Genomic DNA, 19,350 nt, shown 5'->3' on the forward strand with positions numbered 1-19,350 from the left:
GGGCCTCCCGAGACGTGCGGAGACGGGGATCAGATGATTTCGCATCCAAGCTCTGCTCAAGTGGCGGCGTTGGGCAGGCCCCGCCGGATCCCGCCCCATCCCCGGTCAGCCGGAAGCCATTCTCCAAATTCCAAACACACCCAGACTAGTCACTTCCCGGTACTCTTCCCACACTTCCAAGGCCGGCCGCACCTACTGCCCTTCAACTTGGGCCGCCTGCGCCTCCGGAGGCTCGAGCGGCGCAGAGAACGGCGGAACCGCCAATCATGCTTCTTCTTGCCCGGAAGGGGCGGCGCCCAGGGCGCGTCCCTCCGAGTGCGGCCCCGGATTGGCTGCGCCCAGGCTCGGCGGCGGCCCCGGATTGGCTGGGCCCGGGTGCTCGGCGGCGGCGGGACTTTTCGGATGTGTCGGCGGCGGTCTGGGGCAGCGGTTGGACTGAGCCGGGCCGGCGCAGTCGGCGGCGGGATTGGGGACGCGCGCGCGGCGGGTGCCGGGCTCCCTCCCGCGGTTTGCAGAGCTGCGGCCTTCTCCTCCCTCGCCTGCCCGGAGCCGCGGAAGCATGGACCGGCACAGGCCGCGGCTGCGTGCCCCGGCGCAGCGCTCGGTCGCCGGGGCCGCCTACCCCGCCTCCTCCCCGGGCCGCAGCCGCCGGGACAGCGAGGCGCCGCGCAGGAAGGGCCTGCAGCGCCCTCCGCCGCCCCGCGGCCGCGCGGCGCCTGCGGAGAAGCGCCCCAAGTTTGTAAGTTGGGCCTTGGTCCGGGCGGGCTGAGGCCAGGTGCTGGGTCCCTCGGTTTTCCTCAGCTCCGGTCTGGCCGACAGTGGGGGCGGGTTCCCTGGACCGAGCCGTGAGCTACGCTTTGTTCTAGATCGTCAGAGCTGCCGTCTCCTCACGGGTTTTGACGGCAGCGCCCAGTTCTATTTGGATCCTTTGACAAACACCAGATCACTGCCCCAACTTCCTAAGGCTGTCGTGAGAAGCAGCTTCAAACGTTTCAGTCCTGATGTCTCTCGTGCACTTTGCATTTTCAAGTTAAACTTTTCCTTTTTCCCTTAGCATCTGAGGGTATGAGATATATCGAAGTGATCTTTAGGTGATAGGATTGCTTTTTCAGCTTCGTGTTTTAATTCCCAAGAAGTGTTTTTTTTTTTTTCCCAAGAAGACGTTTTTAAAAGTAGATTATAACTTTACAAATTGAAACGGCTCGTTTTAAAACTTGGCGGGTCATGCAGTCACCGCTAAAGAATGTTTTGGTTAGTTTGGAAAGAATTCTGAGTATTTGAAACCTGCTATTCCGGTTGCTTCTCTTACTCACTTTAACGGTCAAAGAAGTGTCGTGATTAGCGCCTTGTAAATCTTTGTATTGGCACTAACTAGTGAAAGAAGAGAGAAGATTGTTTTGTTGTCTATGTGTAAATAAATCACAAGCAAATTACATAGAGGGTTGGTACATTTGGAGTGAGACAATTGAAAATTTAATACCCCCCCATTTTACTTAGAAATACGGAAAAACATTTTAGTCATAGGTGAAATTTTAGAGTACAGCTTGTTCCTTCTGTGAACAGATGAAAGTTGTTAGAAATGTGAGTCAAGATACACAAATTAAGGGATGAAGGCTTGAGGAGGAGTGAGTAGCTACATATAACAGTCAAAAATGACACATGAATAAAACAGAGCAGAGCCTGAGATGTATCAGAATACTGAAAATGAAGGACAGCATGGATTAATGATGCAAAATTAAGTATCAAGATGACCATAGGAATGGTGAAATTTTACAAAGGGGATCAACTGTGTTATTAACTGTTATCTTAACATGGCTGAGGAATAAATAAGACAGAGTTGGCAGTGAAAGATTCTACCCCATATGGGAAGAATCCACTGGGCAATGACTTTTTTTCTTTTTACTCTCTGGGTTAATGTCATCATTCCAGTTTGTCTCTGACTCCTGTGCTCCAGAATGTATGAGATGTAATTTTCTGTGACTCCTTCCAGCAAGGAGGTCATGAAAGAAGAACCTAAAATAATATTAATAGGTTTCGTTTCCTTGAAGGATGTATTAGGTGATGTGAGTTCTAGGTTCTGTGCTGTTTTTCACTTCTTACGTATGTTGTAAAGATGAAAAAATGTCTAAAGACACACACTTTTAAGCCCTCAGTCTAATTACATTTAAAATACTGTGCGTGTTTTTAGATTGGTAGAAGTCTGATTTGAATCATGACTTTAAATTAATTTAGAAGTAATTTGGCTTCTTTGTAATCTCATAAACTAATTTAGATTCTTGCTTACATGATAATTTCTTGGTATTTTCCATTTTACTAATTCTGTCATCAGCTGTGTCTAATCTATTTAACTTATTCTGAATATTTGAATTATCAATTATCTTTTATTTCTATAAGTTCCATTTGCTTCTTTTTCAAATCTGCCTGGTTACTGTATTCTTTATATTGCTGTTTCTTATTCCTTTGTTCCTTTAGACACTGGCTATTTTACTCTTTTTCTTCTGTATTTGGCATTTATGGTATGTGCATCTTTGGACTGTATACAGTGACTTGCACTCGTGGTAGAGTGGTCTCTCCCTCTGTGCTTGTTAAATTTTGTATTGGTAATTTCAATGCTTAATCTTAACCTGTCTTCTAGGAGTCCTAACTCGGGAGAGTTTTCTTTGGGCATGATCTGAGTCTATTTCTACTAGGAGCCTGAAAGCGCCATCTCTCTGTTGGATTGGAATCATAGAGAGCCTGGAGTTGCAGGCGCAATTCTAACTCTCCTAGCCTAAGCTCAGTATCCCAGTACCAGGTTACCTTCTGAGCAGGTGTTCCCAGCCTGCCTGCTTCTCGCTGTTCTCAGTCCCACTTCAGTGATGCTTGCTAATTGGTTGGAGGGTGATTTTGGACACCACCCATTCCTCATGAGATCTCAGCAGTGCCCCAAATAGTGATTGTTCTGTCGTTCAGTCTGCTGTACTGCTGGACCTCAAGTCCATTCTTGGCTTTCTCTTGATTTGGAATGAAATGTTGCTAGCTAGTATGAATCCCTTCAGGTCACATAGTCATTAGGTCACCTGGTTGCTTTTGACTGTAACAAGTCATGCAGGTTAGTGATAATGTGCGTGACTGGTGTTTGCAAGCCACAGGATTGCAAGCTTGTGAGGAACTGTGGGTCAATGGCCACTGGCTCCTTAGTGTAAGAAGGTAGGAGCTCTGGTCCCCGCTGAATTTCTATCTACTTTGAACCTAGATAAAGCAGACAGATCCTTATTTTCTGCTACTTGTATAGTTGTGGGCCTCTAGTTAGTGTTGAATTGTGTATAATCGTCTGTAGCATAGAACTTCTCCCCATAGATATGTGTAAATAGTAGAGATTTGTCTGTTGTAAATGTAGGATAGTTTGGCTGCACAATAAATCAGCTTCTTTTGGGCTGCTTGTGAACTCAACCACTTGGTTTCAGCAGGGGATGTGGCAAGCAGCATGTGTGTATGTGTGTGTGTGAAGGTCCTGTGTGTGTGTGTGTGTGTGTGTGTGTGATAGAGAGAGAGAGAGAGAGAGAGGGGGGGGGGGGGTCCTGGAGATAGTTAATGGAGACGGGGTGCCAGTGGAGGCTGGAAGGACAAGGCAGGAGCCTGGGTGAAGACTTCGTGAAGGTGAAGAGAATTCAGTAGATCATTAAAGTGGTACTTGCCCTAGGTCACACCATTGGTACCTGGACCCAAGTTCTATTTCCCTTCTAGAACAAAACAAAACGGTTTCCTACTCATTGTGAAAAGTCTTTCAGTGACACTAGGCGTTTACTTCTTACCTCCCACTACTAGAAATGCACAGTAGAGACAGGGGAAGTCCCAGATCCAGAGTGAGAGCAGGACGTGTGGCTTCAGGCGAAGTCTCCATCTCCAGGATGTGGGGGGTCCGGTCCTCTGAAAGGGGGCCTGTAAATTCCCTGATCCAAGCTGGCAGAGTAGCTCTTCTTTTTCAGTTAGGATATCCTTTAAGAGTTCTCACAGACTTTACTGTAAATTTCACATCTCATCTTATGGTTTCCATTGTATAGATTGTTATTACAGTATCTAGTTCTGTCACTACAGTAGCCTCAGTTTTGATAGGAGAGGTTTTCACCAGATCCATTAACACCTGTATGTCTACTGTGGTTGATCGTTGTTAGTAATAACAGTTAACTTTAATAAGACAAGCACTGTTTTAGGTTTGTCATAGATTTCAGCTCCTGTAATCTGTTTAACAACCCAATGAGGTAGATACAAGGTAGCCTTGTTTGCTAGAAGGGGAAACTGAGGTACAGAGGTTAAACCGCCTTTGGTTGCATTGTTGCCTGGGTGTGAGACTGGGATTTGACTCTAGGGAGGCTGGCTCCAGAGGACACATCCTTAGTCCATGAGCTGTGTTACTCTCCCATGCTAGTGGGAGTTTTACTCATTACTGCTGCGTTTTTCATTCAGGAACCATTAACACTAGTTAGTGATGTCTTTAATTAATATAGATAGTGATTTCCTGATTGTAAGCAGGTTGTGAGGTGGGAAGAGGTGTTAGGTTGGAGAACTTTTGCTTGTTGTACTGAGAACTTGAGAACTGAAATTGGGGTGGGCTTGGTGAGAATCATGTCTGCTCACCTCGTTTCCTTGGGCTTCTTTGGAGGTAGAAGTGGTCGGCTGAATAATGATCCCCCCAAAGATTCAGCTCAATTCTGTCCCTTAGTCGTGTCCAACTCTTTGCGACCCCATGGACTGCAGCACGCCAGGCCTCCCTGTCCATCACGAACTCCCAGAGCTTACTCAAACTCATGTTCGTTGAGTCAGTGATGCCATCCAGCCATCTCTTCCTCTGTCGTCCCCTTCTCTTCCTGCCTTCAGTCTTTGGCAGCATCAGGGTCTTTTCAAATGAATCAGTTCTTCACATCAGGTGGCCAAAGTATTGGAGTTTCAGCTTCAGCATCAGCCCTTCCAATGAATATTCAGGATTGGTTTCCTTTAGGATGGACTGGTTTGATCTCTTTGCTGTCCACGGGACTCTCAAGGGTCTTTTCCAACACCACAGTTCAAAAGCATCACATCTTAATTTCTGGAGCCTGGTGACCTTATGACAAAAAAGGACATTGTAGGCATAATTAAGTTTTAAAAAATGGAGATATTATTCTGGGTTGTCTGGATGGACCCTACTTGCAAACACATTTCCTTAGGAGAGGAGGTAGAGGGAGATTTGACTACAGAAAGGTAAGGAGATGTGGTGACTGCAAGGCAGAGGCGGGAGATGCAGTGACACGCTAAAGAACACTGCAGTCACCAGAGACTGGGAGAGGCAGGGGGCTGTTCCCACAGAGCCCGCGGAGGTCCGCCCTCCTGACACCTTGATTTTAGCCCCTTTGGAAACATTTCTGTTGTTCTAAGTCATCGTTGTGGTATTAATTTGTTACTGCCGCCACAGGAAACTAATGGCAGGTATAGTTATGAGGATGACCACATTGAAAGTTTTGGCTTCACAACTTGTAAGTGTATGCTTTAGGAGAACCATCAGATCATTTAAATCTCTTCCTGTGGTATCGTTTATTTTAGATTTGTGATCTGAGCAAAAAGAAGATAACCACAGTTTGGTTTCCTAGAAAGACAAGAACATTCATTCATCTTGCTGTGCTGTATCTTTCTCATAAAGCGACTATGATAATGATACAGGCGATTTCTGTGTGCTTTTTTTGAATTAATTTCTTCATTGAGTCCCCAGAAAAGTGATGCTTTCAGTTGTCCTAGATTTACACTGTCAAGAATTGGAGATTGTGTTCTTAGTTGAAGGCTTTAGGCATCTAAATTTTATTCATATCAAAATTCCACCTAACCCAGCAGGCACAAAAACCTATTTAAAGTAAAATCACTTTATTCAGCCCAGTCTTCTAAGTAGAGTTGTCTTTCGGTATCCATGGGGGATTGGCTCTAGGACCCTCCTTGGATGCTAAAATCCATGGTTGCTCAAGTCCCCTACATAAAATGGCATAGCATTTGCATATAACCTATGCACAGTGTGTTAGTCACTTATTTGTGTCTGACTGTTTGAGACACCCATGGACTATCCTGTGGCAAATTCAAGTTTTGCTTTTTGGAACTTTCTGAAGCCTTTTTCCCCAAATATTTTTGATCTATGGATGGTTGACTACTCGGATTCGGAACCTGCGGATATAGAAGGTTGAATGTAAATTGCTCTGAATCATCTCAGACTTTCTTTTCTTTCTGTCCTTCTAATAGAAAAAAATTTGTTTGTTAATAAGACTTATTAAAAGAAACAAAATATATCCACTGGCTTTTGGGGAGCATATTAGCTGCTGAAAACAGATGATAGATGGTACATACACTTCTGGATCATGTTGATCTTTGTGACTAAGAAGGGGTGGGAGCAGGGATGATTGTTTTAGATTTAGAGCAAGGCTTAATTGCTTTTTTCAAAGACTCATGTCTTTAATTATGAAGCAGGCAAACTGACATACATTTATTGCACTATGAAACCTTGCATCTCATCTAGTCTGTCTTGCAGCAATTGCTTCTGAACAGATGTTACCTGAAACACCTTTGTGCAGCTGGTAGAATGCTAAAATTTGTCATGCTTTTATTATTGTTGTCTTAAATTAACTCTGCTTTATGGCATAACTTTATTGCTGTGTCCTAGAATCTTTATATATTTATTGCCTTATAAATTGGATTTAAAATTGGCTTTTTATATGGAATGTGAATTAACGTGTGTATAACTTGTTTATGCTTACAGAATAACACAAGACAAAACTGCTTTGTGTTGCACTAATGCAGTTGTCTTTAACTCAGCACATCGTATACTGTCTCCAAACTCAGAGTGAAATGAATGCTACAGAATATGCTTACGATCACACTCTGCTTGTTTATCCCAGAAACTAATTTGACTTTTAGATCTATAAAATATAGATTAAGCATAACCTTTTACTTCATGGGATATTAAGGATCAAAGCATGAGCTTTCTTTGAACAGGATCTACAAAGGTAACGCTCTCTCAGTAGCAGTAGGGTGGCATTGAAACACCTTAGCGCCGAGAGTAATTTTCGCAAATAGCAAATCACATAATGGTTATTAACTTAGGGGAGAATTTAAGAGTTTCAGTAAGTTAAGTTTTGATACTGGAATATTCAGAGTACTGTCTAATGAAACCTACTTGGAAATGCTTGCCATAGATTTTGTTCTTCAAATGATCAATTATGATCCTTTCTCACAAATTTTCTGTAGAAGAGACATTATGAATAATATTTCGGGGCAGTGACTTGGGTCACTTTTAGGGCTTGGATTCCAGCTGAGTCCCTTATTAGCTGTGTGAACTTAGGCGAGTTGTTTAACCTCGCTCTGTGCCCGTCTCCTCATATGTAAAAGGAAGTTGTGGGGAGATGAGAAGCTAAGTGTGATGGGTTGAGACCGGTACCTGTAACCGCGCTTAGACTGTCTAAGTATTTACCGTTTATAGTTTTGTTGTTGTCATCACTGGTAGTGATAGTGGAAGTGGTAGTACAATTTTTGTGTAGGCTTTAGGGCATTGGGGACATTACAGTGCATATCTGAATAACTTTCTTACTTTGGGAAATCTTAACTGGGCCATACTTTTTCCTCATGATGAGACGGAGGCATTCGGTTCCCTAGTTTTACCCTGACATGTCAGCTGACATGCACAGTGGTGTAGACTTCTGATTCTTAATGACTGAAAAGTCAGAGCAAGCTTCTGAATCTTTGGGAGGGGAATGTTTTTATTTGCAAAACGAGTTTCATGCAACTATGAAACTTGAGTACCAATGAAACTTACAAAAAGGAACTTGCAAAGGAAACAACCTCAAATTGAGGAAAAAAAATTCTTGTGACACTCCATTGTGATTTGAATGATAGTAAAAATAATTTTACTTATATATGTGTATATAAAAAGCTAAGTATAAATCTTTATGCTTCTGGCTCTTTTATAAAACAGATTTACATATAAAATCCAAAACAAAACTATAAAACTTATAAAGTTTAAATTGGTAACATTAATGTGATTGATGACTTTTGTTGAAATTACATCCTCATTATTAGATGTATCAGTGGAAAGATACGTGTGTGGTTTGCTGGGCTCCTTTTTGTCACCTTGGCTCTTGGGGCAGAAGTGGGACTCCGGAGCTGAGGAGGCTCAGCCCAGACCATGCATCCAAAGGCCCAGCTTGCGCGGCGGGCGGAGGCCTGTCACCGAACACCTCCATCCTTCTCCCGAGGCCTGGACTGGAGGCTCTGAAGTGAACAGCCTCACTGGCTCTTCTGGCTGGAGTAGTGAACTCTTGTAATGTGTCTATGATAAAAAAGAGCCATATGTACTTTTTTTTTTCCCAAGTAAATTATATGAAACTGTTGAAAAAGAGCAGAAAGAATCGGAGCCAAGGCCACCAGTCCCTGTATTCATCTTTTCTTGAAATGTAACTTTCTGTAGCTGTAGGTTTATTGTTCCTTGAATAGTGTCATTTTCGAATTACCTTTTGGACCTGAATTTTTCCTATGTGCAGGAGTTTGTGAAACCTACACGGCATGCTGTCCGTGTTGTCTGGCCTGCCGACACCATGTTGGTGCTGCACATAAATGTAGGCGTTTCACCAAAAGTGCCTGAGGGAATGTGGTTTAGAGAGGGCTTCCCCGGTGGCTCAGCTGGTAAAGAATCTGCCTGCAATGTGGGAGATATGGGTTCAATCCCTGGGCTGGGAAGATCCCTTGAAGAAGGGAGTGGCTACCCATTCCAGTATTCTGGCCTGGAGAATTCCATGGACTGTAGCAGCTTTCACTTTCAGATTGTCCAGGACGTGCTTGGTGGTGATGGTTTAGTCACTAAGTTGTGTCTGACTCTTGTGACCCCGTGGACTGTAGCCCATCAGGCTCCTCTGTCCCTGGGATCTCCCAGGTGAGAATATTGAAGTGGGTTGCCATTTCCTTCTCCACCAGAATGTGCTTGCTTTATTTCTAATGTTTAATATAATCTTGAAAAAATAGAAAGTTTTAAAATTCTGATAGAATTGGAGAGTCTGTAGAAGGGCCCTGCAGACCTCAGTTGGAGGAACTTGGAGATGACTTGAGGAGTTAGGAGAGTCCCCGAACAGGCAAAAGTTTTGTCCCTTTCTTTAGTGTTTTATTTCGTGATGAACTAAAAGTGATTAGTAAGTATTTATCAGTAGCGAACCAGAAGTGATTAGTAAGTATTTATCAGTAGTGAAGGATTGTATATAATGTGCTTCAAAACAGTCTACCTCTAAATGGTTTTCTGAGGGTCAGCATTTCCCTTGCAGTCTTTAAAAAATACATTTTATCTTACAAAAGTGGTATAGAACACCATGTACTGCTCACCAGTAAGCTTCAGAAGTGAAACATCATAAATCCTACTGAAATGTTCATTTCTTCCCCTTCTGTCCATATCTCCTTATTATCTTTGCTTTTCATTTCTTTGAAATAAGGGCTTATGTTATTTAAACTTTTTTTCCATTTTAATTTTTTTTTGGTGAGGGGGTTTCCAATTTATATTTATCTCTTTTCCCCTAAAAATATTCCCATGAATGGAATTAGTACCCAATAACTTTCTAATCTCTCCACCACTGAGCATCATAGCCCATCTTAAATACCTGAAAAGGAGGGGGCGCTATGACTTAATGTGTGAAACATCTCCTAAGGACATCCTGTGTGCTAAGGGCCTTGCGATATTCCCAGGTAGCTGTGGTCTATGTCAGACCTTCATGGAAAAGATGTCTAAGTAACTTGTCCAAAACTCATCAGAGAAATTATTGCTAATTCTAGGTCATTATAGATGTTAAAAAAAAAGTATATGCTTTTTTTGGAGATAAGGTATAGAATTTCTTAAAACTCTCAGTATGATATTGATACGTGGATTGATCTAATTGTAAGATACTTAATGTTACATTTATTTTTCCAATTTTATTGTGAGGTATCTTCTCAGGATGTGGGGGACTTTTTCCTGTAGTCACTGCATTTTGCTGAGGCAGACGTTTATTTGGGTGTCATAAAAATGAAACTTTGTTAACATTCAGTTTTTAACCAGGATTTGCAAATTGGTGACATTAATTATAGATTGTTCTGTGGTATTAAACGGTTTCTGTTTATCAAAACTTTGGATGGAATGCAATTCAAATGACAATTACAGTTCATTTCTAATGAAAAATTTGACAGCCTGAGAAATGAACATGAAAAATAGAATTCACATAATCTATATTCAGAAATCCAATGTGACAGTTTCATTTCTTTATAAAAGGTGATGGTTTCGATTAAAATCATGTTCTCACTGCACTCAACTCTCTTCTGAGGGTATTATTTTACTCTTATTGATATGTTATCTCGAGCCTGCTTTCAGTTGCTATGTGCATATGTTTGTAAGCTTTTGGAAGTCACTTTCTCTCTTGGTGGTGCCTGATACAGGCTTAAGCTTACAATGTGAACACTTGGTTAATTGAAAAATCTATGCAAAATAGTTCTTGTAATCTTATACCACCTGATTCACTAATCTATTCATGATTAATTTAAATTTAAATGTTAGTGATATACCTTTAATGTCTGTTTTCTTTTCTCTAAAAGATTGCGGTGGGGGTGGGTGAGGGGCATGTGAGTGTGTGCTTAGTCGCTCGGTGTGTCCGACTCTTTGCGACCCCATGGATTATAGCCCCTCTGTCCATGGGATTTTCCAGGCAAGAGTTCCAGAGCGGGTTGCCATTTCCTACATGAGAGGATTTTCCTGACCAGGGATCGAATCCATGTCCCCTTTGCAGGCGGATTCTTTACCGCTACCACCACCTGGGAGGGCCTGCAGAGACTACTTGAAACATACCTGGGTCATTGGAGGACTGAGCCTGCTGACTCAGGTCCTCCAGGGGCCTGGCAGTGTGGCTTAAAACCTGCCTCCCACCCCAACCACTGTGATAGAGAGGCTTGGCTTATATGTCCTTGGGTGAATTAGCTTCTGTGCCTCGGTTACCCTGTCTGTAAAGTGGGATAGATATTCATAGTATTGTGAGGATTAGTCGAGGTAATGCATGTTATTATAATAGCTTGGGCACAAAACTAGCAGTTAATATATGACAGCTGTTATTACATCTCTTTTTGGAATTGCCATGTGATTAGGGCCTGATAAAGTAGTTGTAAGTTAAAAATATCATAAGTCAAAATTGCATGGACTATGCCTAACCTGCTGAACATCATAGCTTAGCTTAGGCTGCTTTAAACATTCTTGGAACATTGCATTGGCTTATAGTCAAGCAAACGCATCTCTCAGAAAGCCTGTTCTGTGATGAAGTGTTGAATGTCTCTTGTCACGTGTTGAACACTGTTCTGAAGGTGGTAGACAGGCTGGTCGTCCGGTCTGGAGCAGTTGCGTCCCCTGTGACCACGTGGCTGACGGGGCTGTGGCTGCCACCCTGCCCAGCATCTGGGGAGGACCCTGCCCCTGTTGCCAGCCTAGAAAGGGTCAGAATTTAAAATCTGGAGTACAGTGTCTAGTGAGTAAGTATAAGTTTTGCTTCATCGTAAAGTCACCCCTTTCTAGGTGGGAGACTGTAGTTGTATTCTTTTGATTCTTTCCCAGACCCCAGAGTGGGGGAGATTTCCGCGTCTGCAGTGTAGGATATCCTGAAGGGCAGGTGACCAGATCTCAGTTACTGACAGCATCTTGACCTTTCTCCTTCTGCTGCCCACCTCCCTCCGCCCTCCTTCCCCCGTTCCTGGTGTCCAGGGACCCAACCTCAATTCCAGTGGGGCCACATAAAGAGCTTGGTCCCTGGGTGCATCCCCCTCCTTTCTTCATCTTCTGCCCTTGCCTCTCTTTCTTTCTCTGTCAGCCTCCTGCTGACAGCATTTGCTCCACACCCTACAGAAGTAACCCAGGACTCTTTGAACTAGGATGCCTTCACATTCCTTGCCTCCTCAAGCCTGATATAACATGGAATATCAGTAAATAAAAGAGCACTGGCCTCCATGTGCACTTGCTTCCTGTCTCCAAGCCTGGAGTGACCTGACAGGCTTCTCAGTGAGGGACCCACGCTCTGTGGCCGGGGGAGACCCCGCGAGCCCTGCGGCCTGCGACGTCGGGGCTCTGGACCTGCTGGCTGGCAGGGCCTGCAGCCTGCCGTCGCAGTCATCACTGGCCCGGCACTCACTCAGCTCTCTGGTGGACTGTGCACTCCTTAATCACTTTCTGCAGTGCTCTGAAGCAGGACCCTCACGACCCTGGTGTTGCGCTTGATGGGACCGAGGCGAGGAGAGAGGTGCTGCGCTGGGGACAAGGCTGTGGGCGGCACGCAGCCAGGCGGGCCGGGGCTTTGAGCTAGCTTTCTGGCTGCTGCTGTTGCTTAGTCACCCCACTGTGTCTGATTCTTTTTCAGCCCCATGGATTGAGGATTTTCCAGGCAAGAATACTGGTGTGGGTTGCCATTTCCTTTCTCCAGGGGATCTTCCTGACCCAGAGATTGAACCCACATCTGCTGCCTGTGTTTCCTGCATCGCAGGTGGACTCTGACTGCTGAGCCATTGGAAGGCCCCGCTTTTTGGTTCCATCCTTTTTTACTTCTCTCAGCGTTTATGCTGAGACTGTATTCACTCTTTTTACCTTCTCTATGGGCCTGATTCCTTTTTGTTGTTAATAGTGTTTTAAATTGAAAAAGTAATGTATGAACCTCTTAAAAAGCCCAACAGAATGAGTTCAGTGTGAAATTCACTGACTCCCTTACATCCCGGTTGAGATTTTCCCCACACAGAAACAGTGATGACTTTGATCATTTTCACTTGGATGCTTTACTGATACTCGGTGTGTGTGCGTAGCTCCCACTTGGAGCTGCCCTGGCGCAGCATTCGCTGAAACTGTCTTAGACATTGTTTCTCCTGCATCTCCACGCTCAGCCTTGACACCTTCTTCAAAGAGAAGTTAAAGGCCATATTGCTTGAACTGGCTCAATTTCCTGCTGTTGCACCGATAATCTATATCCGCAACGCTTCCTCCTTTCTCCTTCAGTATCTGTAGAAGTGTCTGGTTTTCTATTCAGGGTTAGCCCCTTTGCCCCTGATCTTCATCCAGTTCCACTGCAAGAGGTTGTTTCACTCTTCACAGGCCCCATCTTATTAAAATGCTCAAACATCTTCTACTCTGAAAGAAAGAGCAGGAGCAAAACCAAACACCCACCTCTCCCAACTGTCCATGACCCAGACACCGCTCTGTACCGTGCTGTTTCCTTCCCTCATAGCCAAGTTCTGTGAACTCGTTGCTCTCATTTATTCTGTAAATATTTGAGTGGCACAGTTGGGTACAGTTTGGTCCCTGACTTCAGGAGGCTTGCACTCCGTCTGGCATGGACACAGAGGTGCAGTATTACCAGGGAGCCCATACTGTGTCATTTTAAAGAGCTCAGACTCTGAAGTTAGCCTGGGTTTAAGTCCTGGCTCTGAAACTGGTAGCTCTGTGACCTTGGCAAATTGCTTTTGTTACTGTTGTTTATTTATTCATCTATGAGGTGGGAACAGTAGTATCTGTATTATAGTTAAACATGATATTTCAATATGTTATATTGGGGGTTAACATGTAAGTACTAAACAGCTCTCAGCTCATTGCTCCTGTCATGATGGCATTAGCCAAGGGTAGAGAGCGCTTGTAAAGGGGGGATTCAGACACCTCCCACAGGCTTCTCAACTTTTGCTTCTGTCTTTCCACTAAAATTTGGCAGGTCAACTACTGCCAACCCAGTGGCTGGTCTTCATCTTCAGTTCAGTTCAGTTCCGTTGCTCAGTCATGTCCGACCGTTTGCGACCCCACGGACTGCAGCACACCAGGCCTCCCTGTCCATCACCAACTCCCGGAGTTTACCCAAACTCATGTCCATTGAGTCAGTGATGCCATCCAACCATCTCATCCTCTGTCGTCCCCTTCTCCCGCCTTCAGTCTTTCCCAGCATCAGGGTCTTTCCAAATGAATCAGTTCCTCGCATCAGGTGGCCAAAGTGTTGGAGCTTCATCTTACTGGAGTTCAGAGTATGAGCACTGACCCATCATTTCTTCAAATCTTTTCTCTAACTTGTTCTTCTCTTCTAATCTTTGCTTATCCATCTTCCTACCCTCTTGGTGTTCCAAGTACTCTCACTTTGATCTTTTAGTTTTTTGGACTTGAGATTTCCCTCCAGCATGTACTCCTTCATTTCACTGGCTACCTGGTGATACAGGCGTCTACCTGTGTCAGTGCTGTTCATCACAGCTTTCAGTGATGATGGAGCTTTCTGCTCTGCTGTGTCCAGTTTGATATCCACTAGTCATATGTGGCTCATGCTGTTAGAGGGCTGATTTTTAATTTGATTTAGTTGGAATTAACTTTTGAAATAGCCATATGTGACTAATGGCTATGCCATACTTTGACCCACATTCGTGTTTAAAGGGACTGCCTGTGGTCTCAGAGTCTTTATTTGTAGGTCAGACTGCCTTCTAGTGATGGGACGGTTTGTTCCTGGATAACTTGCACATCTTGTTCAGGCAAACGTGATACACTTTCACAGCCTCTGAAGCTACCCTCAGTGATGGGTTTGTGAGTGAAACGCCATCAGTGATAACAGAAACAGGCTTGGGGTCACATCTGTTAGAATGGGTGTCATCAAGAAAAGAGAGCAAGTTTTGGTGAGGATGTGGAGGAAAGGGAACCCTTGCGCACTGTTGCAGGGACTGTAAGCTGGTTCAGCCTCTAAGGAAAACAGTATGGAGGTTTTTCAGAAATTAAAAAAGAACTATTATATGACTCATTAATCCCAGCTCTGGGTATATGTCTAAAATAAATGAAAACTGAACCTCGAAAAGGTATCTGTGATGCTTCCCTGGTGGTCTAGATTGGCCAAGAATCTGCTTGCCAATGCAGGGGACATGGATTCAATCCCTGACCTGGGAAGGTTCTACTTGCCACGGAACAGCTGAGCCCAGGGCCACAACTACTGCACCCTTGCTCTCGAGCTTGCAAACTACAGCTAATAAAGCCTGTGTGCCTAGAACCCATGCTTCTCAAGAGAAGCCCATTGCAGTGAGAAATCCATGCACTGCAACTAGAGAGTAGCCCCCACTTGCCACAATTAGTGAAAAACCCGCATGGAGCAACAAAACCCGGCGCAGCCAAAAAAAAAGCTATCTGGATTCACATGTTTATTGCAGCGTTACTCACAGTAGCCAAGATAGAAAGCAACTTCAGTGCCCATCCACAGGTGAACGGACAAAGAAGGTTCGCCACGTACTGAGTATATACAGTGGGATTAAATCCATCCGGGAGAAAGACATGCTGCCGTTTGTGACAATGTGGTTGGACCTTGAGGGCATTATGCTAAGTGAGAAAAGCCTAAGGGAGAAAGACAAATACTGTATGATATTACCTATATGTAGAATCTGAAAAAGCACGGTAGGGGAATGTGTTAAAGGAGGTCAACTTTGGAGAGATGAGTTAAAGGGTATAAACTTATAATTAGAAGATAAGTTCTGGAAGTCTACCGTACAGCATAGAGGTTATAGTCAACAATGGTGTATCATAAACTTCAGAGTTGCTCAGAGATTAGATCTTAATGTTCTCAGCATTAAAAAGATGATAATTATGTGATGTGATAAAAATGTTAGCTAAAGCTACTGTGGCAATCATATTGCAAAATATAAATGTATCAGTCAACATGTTGTATACCTTAAAGTTACACGATATTATATGTAAATTATATCTCCATAATATAAAAAGCAGGTACAGTAGGTTTATCTTCGTATCCTCACAGGAGCGACAGTAATCAGTCATCTGCTCTAGGTTATGATCACTGGGGACTCCTGCGCCTGTGGCTGTCAGCTGCTGACTCCCCCGTAACCCTTGCTGACTTATTAATGTGCTTGAATGATGCGGTAATCAGTATAAAACTATGTGCGTCCAGAAGTCCTTTACAAACATACTTGGGTTGTTACAAGAGAGTCATCACTAGAGTCTCCTTGGCTTTGTTGGAGGATTGCCAAAGGCGGTTTAGGCTGCAGTTGCATGATCTTAACAGCTTGACTCTGGAAATTGGTGTGTTCAAAACCCAAATTGTGACATGGAATGCTCTGTGTTGGAATGTGGCTGTATCATTATGTAACACAGTGTAAGTTTGATACAGTATTGGACTGCTCTGTGTCTAATCTCATTCATGCATTTCTGTCTCCAAATATCTCAAATTTCTTTGGATAAGAAGTGCAATGAAGACTATTAAGGTGAGGAACCCATGTGTTTCAGCACGTGTAGCACTGGAAAGATAGTTACTTATATTATTTTTTGACTAGCTGAAAAGGGAAATATGTGACCTAGGTTATTTATTTTTTCCTCTGAAAGCTATTGAATTGTAAACTCCTTAGAGGGCAGATGCTATGTTTTATAGGTACTTATATACCAGACCAGACGTGATGTCTTGCTAGCTTACGTGCATACTCGATCACTTCAGTCGTGTCCGACTCATTGACGCTGTGGATCATGGCCCTCCAGGCTCCCCTGTCCACGGGATTCTCCAGGCAAGAGTAGTGGAGGGGCTGCCACGCCCTCCTTCAGGAGATCTTCTGAACCTGCGTCTCTGACATCTCCAGCATTGGCAGGCAGGTTCTTTACCACTAGTGCTACCTGGGAAGCTCCTTGCTATTTTAGATGCTCAGTAATGATATCCTGCTTGTTTCGTATTTCTAAAAGAAGTGTCAAGTGTAACCACATTTTATGTATAGTACTGGGACTGTATGTAAGAGCTGGAATTGCGCTCTTTTTCTCCCTTCTTCACACGTCAAGTTTGTAAATATGCAATAATCTTTTTGACTCATTTTAAGTAACAAACCAATTTAGAAGTAGTAATAAAAAGTAGCAATCAAATTATGCAAGAAAACTTAGTGGTGATTTAAAATGTTATTTAAAACAGTTCAAACTTATCAATAATTTAAAAGAAATTTTCTTTAGTTAGACTTGTGTGTGTATGTATTTTAATGATATTTTGAAATGTGAATGTTTTTGTCGCTTATGTTTAGTCTTATTGGGAAGCACATGGTATATAAGGCATGTACTAAACTGTAAATTCTATGAATAACAAAAAAATATTCATTACATTTCTATTTTACACTTCAGCAACTTTAAAAGATAAAAGGGAAACTCCCTAGCAAAACATCTATTTTTGCGTTAGTCAATTTTCAGAAATTACAGTCCTCGCAGCTTCTTATACTCACTCCCCTCGAGTGTCAAGGTAACACTGTGTCGTCAGTATTAGAACACTTATTAACTGCCCAGCTGGAATTATGCTGGTCTTTCTTGCTCAGATTTTATTTTCAGCTTCTTTGCCTCATAAACAATTCAGAAACTGCTTTATTTCTGCTGTGGGTCTTCCTCCCTAGGTTTGGGACGGCGAAGACGGAGGGAAGGGAAAGGGAGGGGTCTGAGCCTGGGTTTGGGTCTCATTGACCAAGACTCCATTCACAGACTGCCCACTCTGGTAGATCACTTGTGTGACAGTCAGTTTCCTGATCAGTGAGATGGGGCTTCGCTGGTGGCTCAGTGGTGAAAGAATCTGCCTGCAATGTGGGAGAGACAGTTTCTATCCCTTGATTGGGAAGATCCTGTGGGGTAGGAAATGGCAATCCACTCCAGTATTCTTCCCTCGGAAATCCCATGGACAGAGGAGCCTGGCGGGCTACAGTCCCTGGGGTCAGACGAGTCAGACACGACTTAGTGACTAAACCAAGGTGGGACAAGGGCTAGTCTGTCAGATCGTTGGGTGTGTTAGCGGTTACAGTAAGTCTCACTAAGTGTTGCTAGGAATGGTGATGTGAGGTGGATACCTAAGCCTTCATTTTGCAGTCTTGGTTTCTGTCTCAGTCAAGGCCTTTTTTGGGCTTAAAGGCACAGTCACGATCTAGTTCACGGTTAGAAACAGCAATTGTAAAGAGGCCTGGGGCTGTCTCTTGGGGTCAAGAACAGTAAGTTTAGCTGTTCCTCTCTTGGCCTGGAGCTGCGAACTGAAAGCTGGCAGCTCCCCTTTGGCTGGGATCACACGGCTTCAGGTTGCCTCCTAAGAGGCATCTGCTCCACAGTGGTGTGTCTGCAGTGTGTTGCTTCTGCTGGTCTGCCTTTTACACAGCTCATCACAGAGCCTCACAGTCCTAGGTATGTGTGATGCTCTCGGTCCGGATTCTCATATCTGAATTCCAAGTCCGGATTTCTGGGAGAGTGAGGATGTGACTGGCTTTGCTTGAGCTCTGCTTCCTCAGCTGTGGCAGGGCTGGCTTACAAAGAACAGGAAGAGAAGGAACCGTGTGCTTGAGACACACAAACCAACACGTGTGTGCTCTAGCTGCCCCTGTGGGACTTTGGAGACCCCTTGATGCTCGGCACCGAAAGGCAGAGTTCGCAACAGTGTGCCCGGTTCAGTGGTTTCTAGCAATGGTTATATGCTCGAGGCACTGGGAGGAGCTCACGTACTTAGGACAGGCCCTGTCTTTGGGTATTTTGATTCAGTTGCTTTGGGATATTACTCAGGCATTTGTATTAGGAACAGAAAATAGAAACTCTAAACCACTGGCTTAATATGTTCCCCGCACTGTGGTATGTCTAGTTCAAAGATAAGGGAAACAAGGTTCCTGGCAGGTTTAAAAAAAGAGAAAAAGATATGCACATGATCTGCCAGACAGTGATTGCAAACAGAAGAGCCATGGACGACAGGTGGAGTCACCACTGACGATACTGAGGCTCACCACCTGTGCTGTACATGTGTGTGTGTGTTACCTACTCAGTCCGTTTGCTTCCCTCCCATCTTAGTCTCCCCTGAAGCTGCCAATGTCCTGAGGCCCAGGCAGCACGCTGGCTTTAGGGATGGTGTTGAGAAGCTGCTGCTGACTGGAATTCTCAGCCCCAAAGAAAAATGACAGCATGTGAGAGACCACAGCAGCTGAAAGGAGGTTCAATACCATTAACACTCAGCAAAACCTGAGAGCCTGTATGCAGGTCAAGAAGCAACAGTTAGAACCAGACATGGAATAGTCTGGTTCCAAATTGGGAAAGGAGTACGTCAAGGCTGTATATTGTCACCCTGCTTATTTAACTTATATGCAGAGTACATCATGTGAAATGCCAGGCTAGATGAAGCACAAGCTGGAATCAAGATTGCTGGGAGAAATATCAATAACCTCAGATATGCAGATGACACCACCCTTATGGCAGAAAGTGAAGAGGAACTAAAGAGCCTCTTGATGAAGGTGAAAGAGGAGGGTGAAAAAGCTGGCTTAAAACTCAGCATTCAGAAAATGAAGATCATGGTATCTGGTCCCATCACTTCATGGCAAATAGATGGG

The 19,350-nt window shown here is 44.0% G+C and overlaps 1 protein-coding gene across 3 annotated transcripts in view; it reads left to right on the forward strand.

Moving 5' to 3' along the window:
- The first annotated feature begins 559 nt into the window (after positions 1-559).
- Positions 560-19,350, forward strand: part of DIAPH3 (diaphanous related formin 3) — a 535,934-nt gene continuing 517,143 nt past the window's right edge. For all 3 annotated transcript variants that reach the window (XM_061133813.1, XM_061133815.1, XM_061133814.1), the window contains exon 1: positions 560-739. In XM_061133813.1, coding sequence (XP_060989796.1) covers positions 560-739 — 180 coding nt within the window. The remainder of the gene's footprint in view (positions 740-19,350) is intronic.

This window comes from Dama dama, chromosome 30 (genome assembly GCF_033118175.1).
Source record: "Dama dama isolate Ldn47 chromosome 30, ASM3311817v1, whole genome shotgun sequence".
Classification (NCBI taxonomy): Eukaryota; Metazoa; Chordata; class Mammalia; order Artiodactyla; family Cervidae; genus Dama; species Dama dama.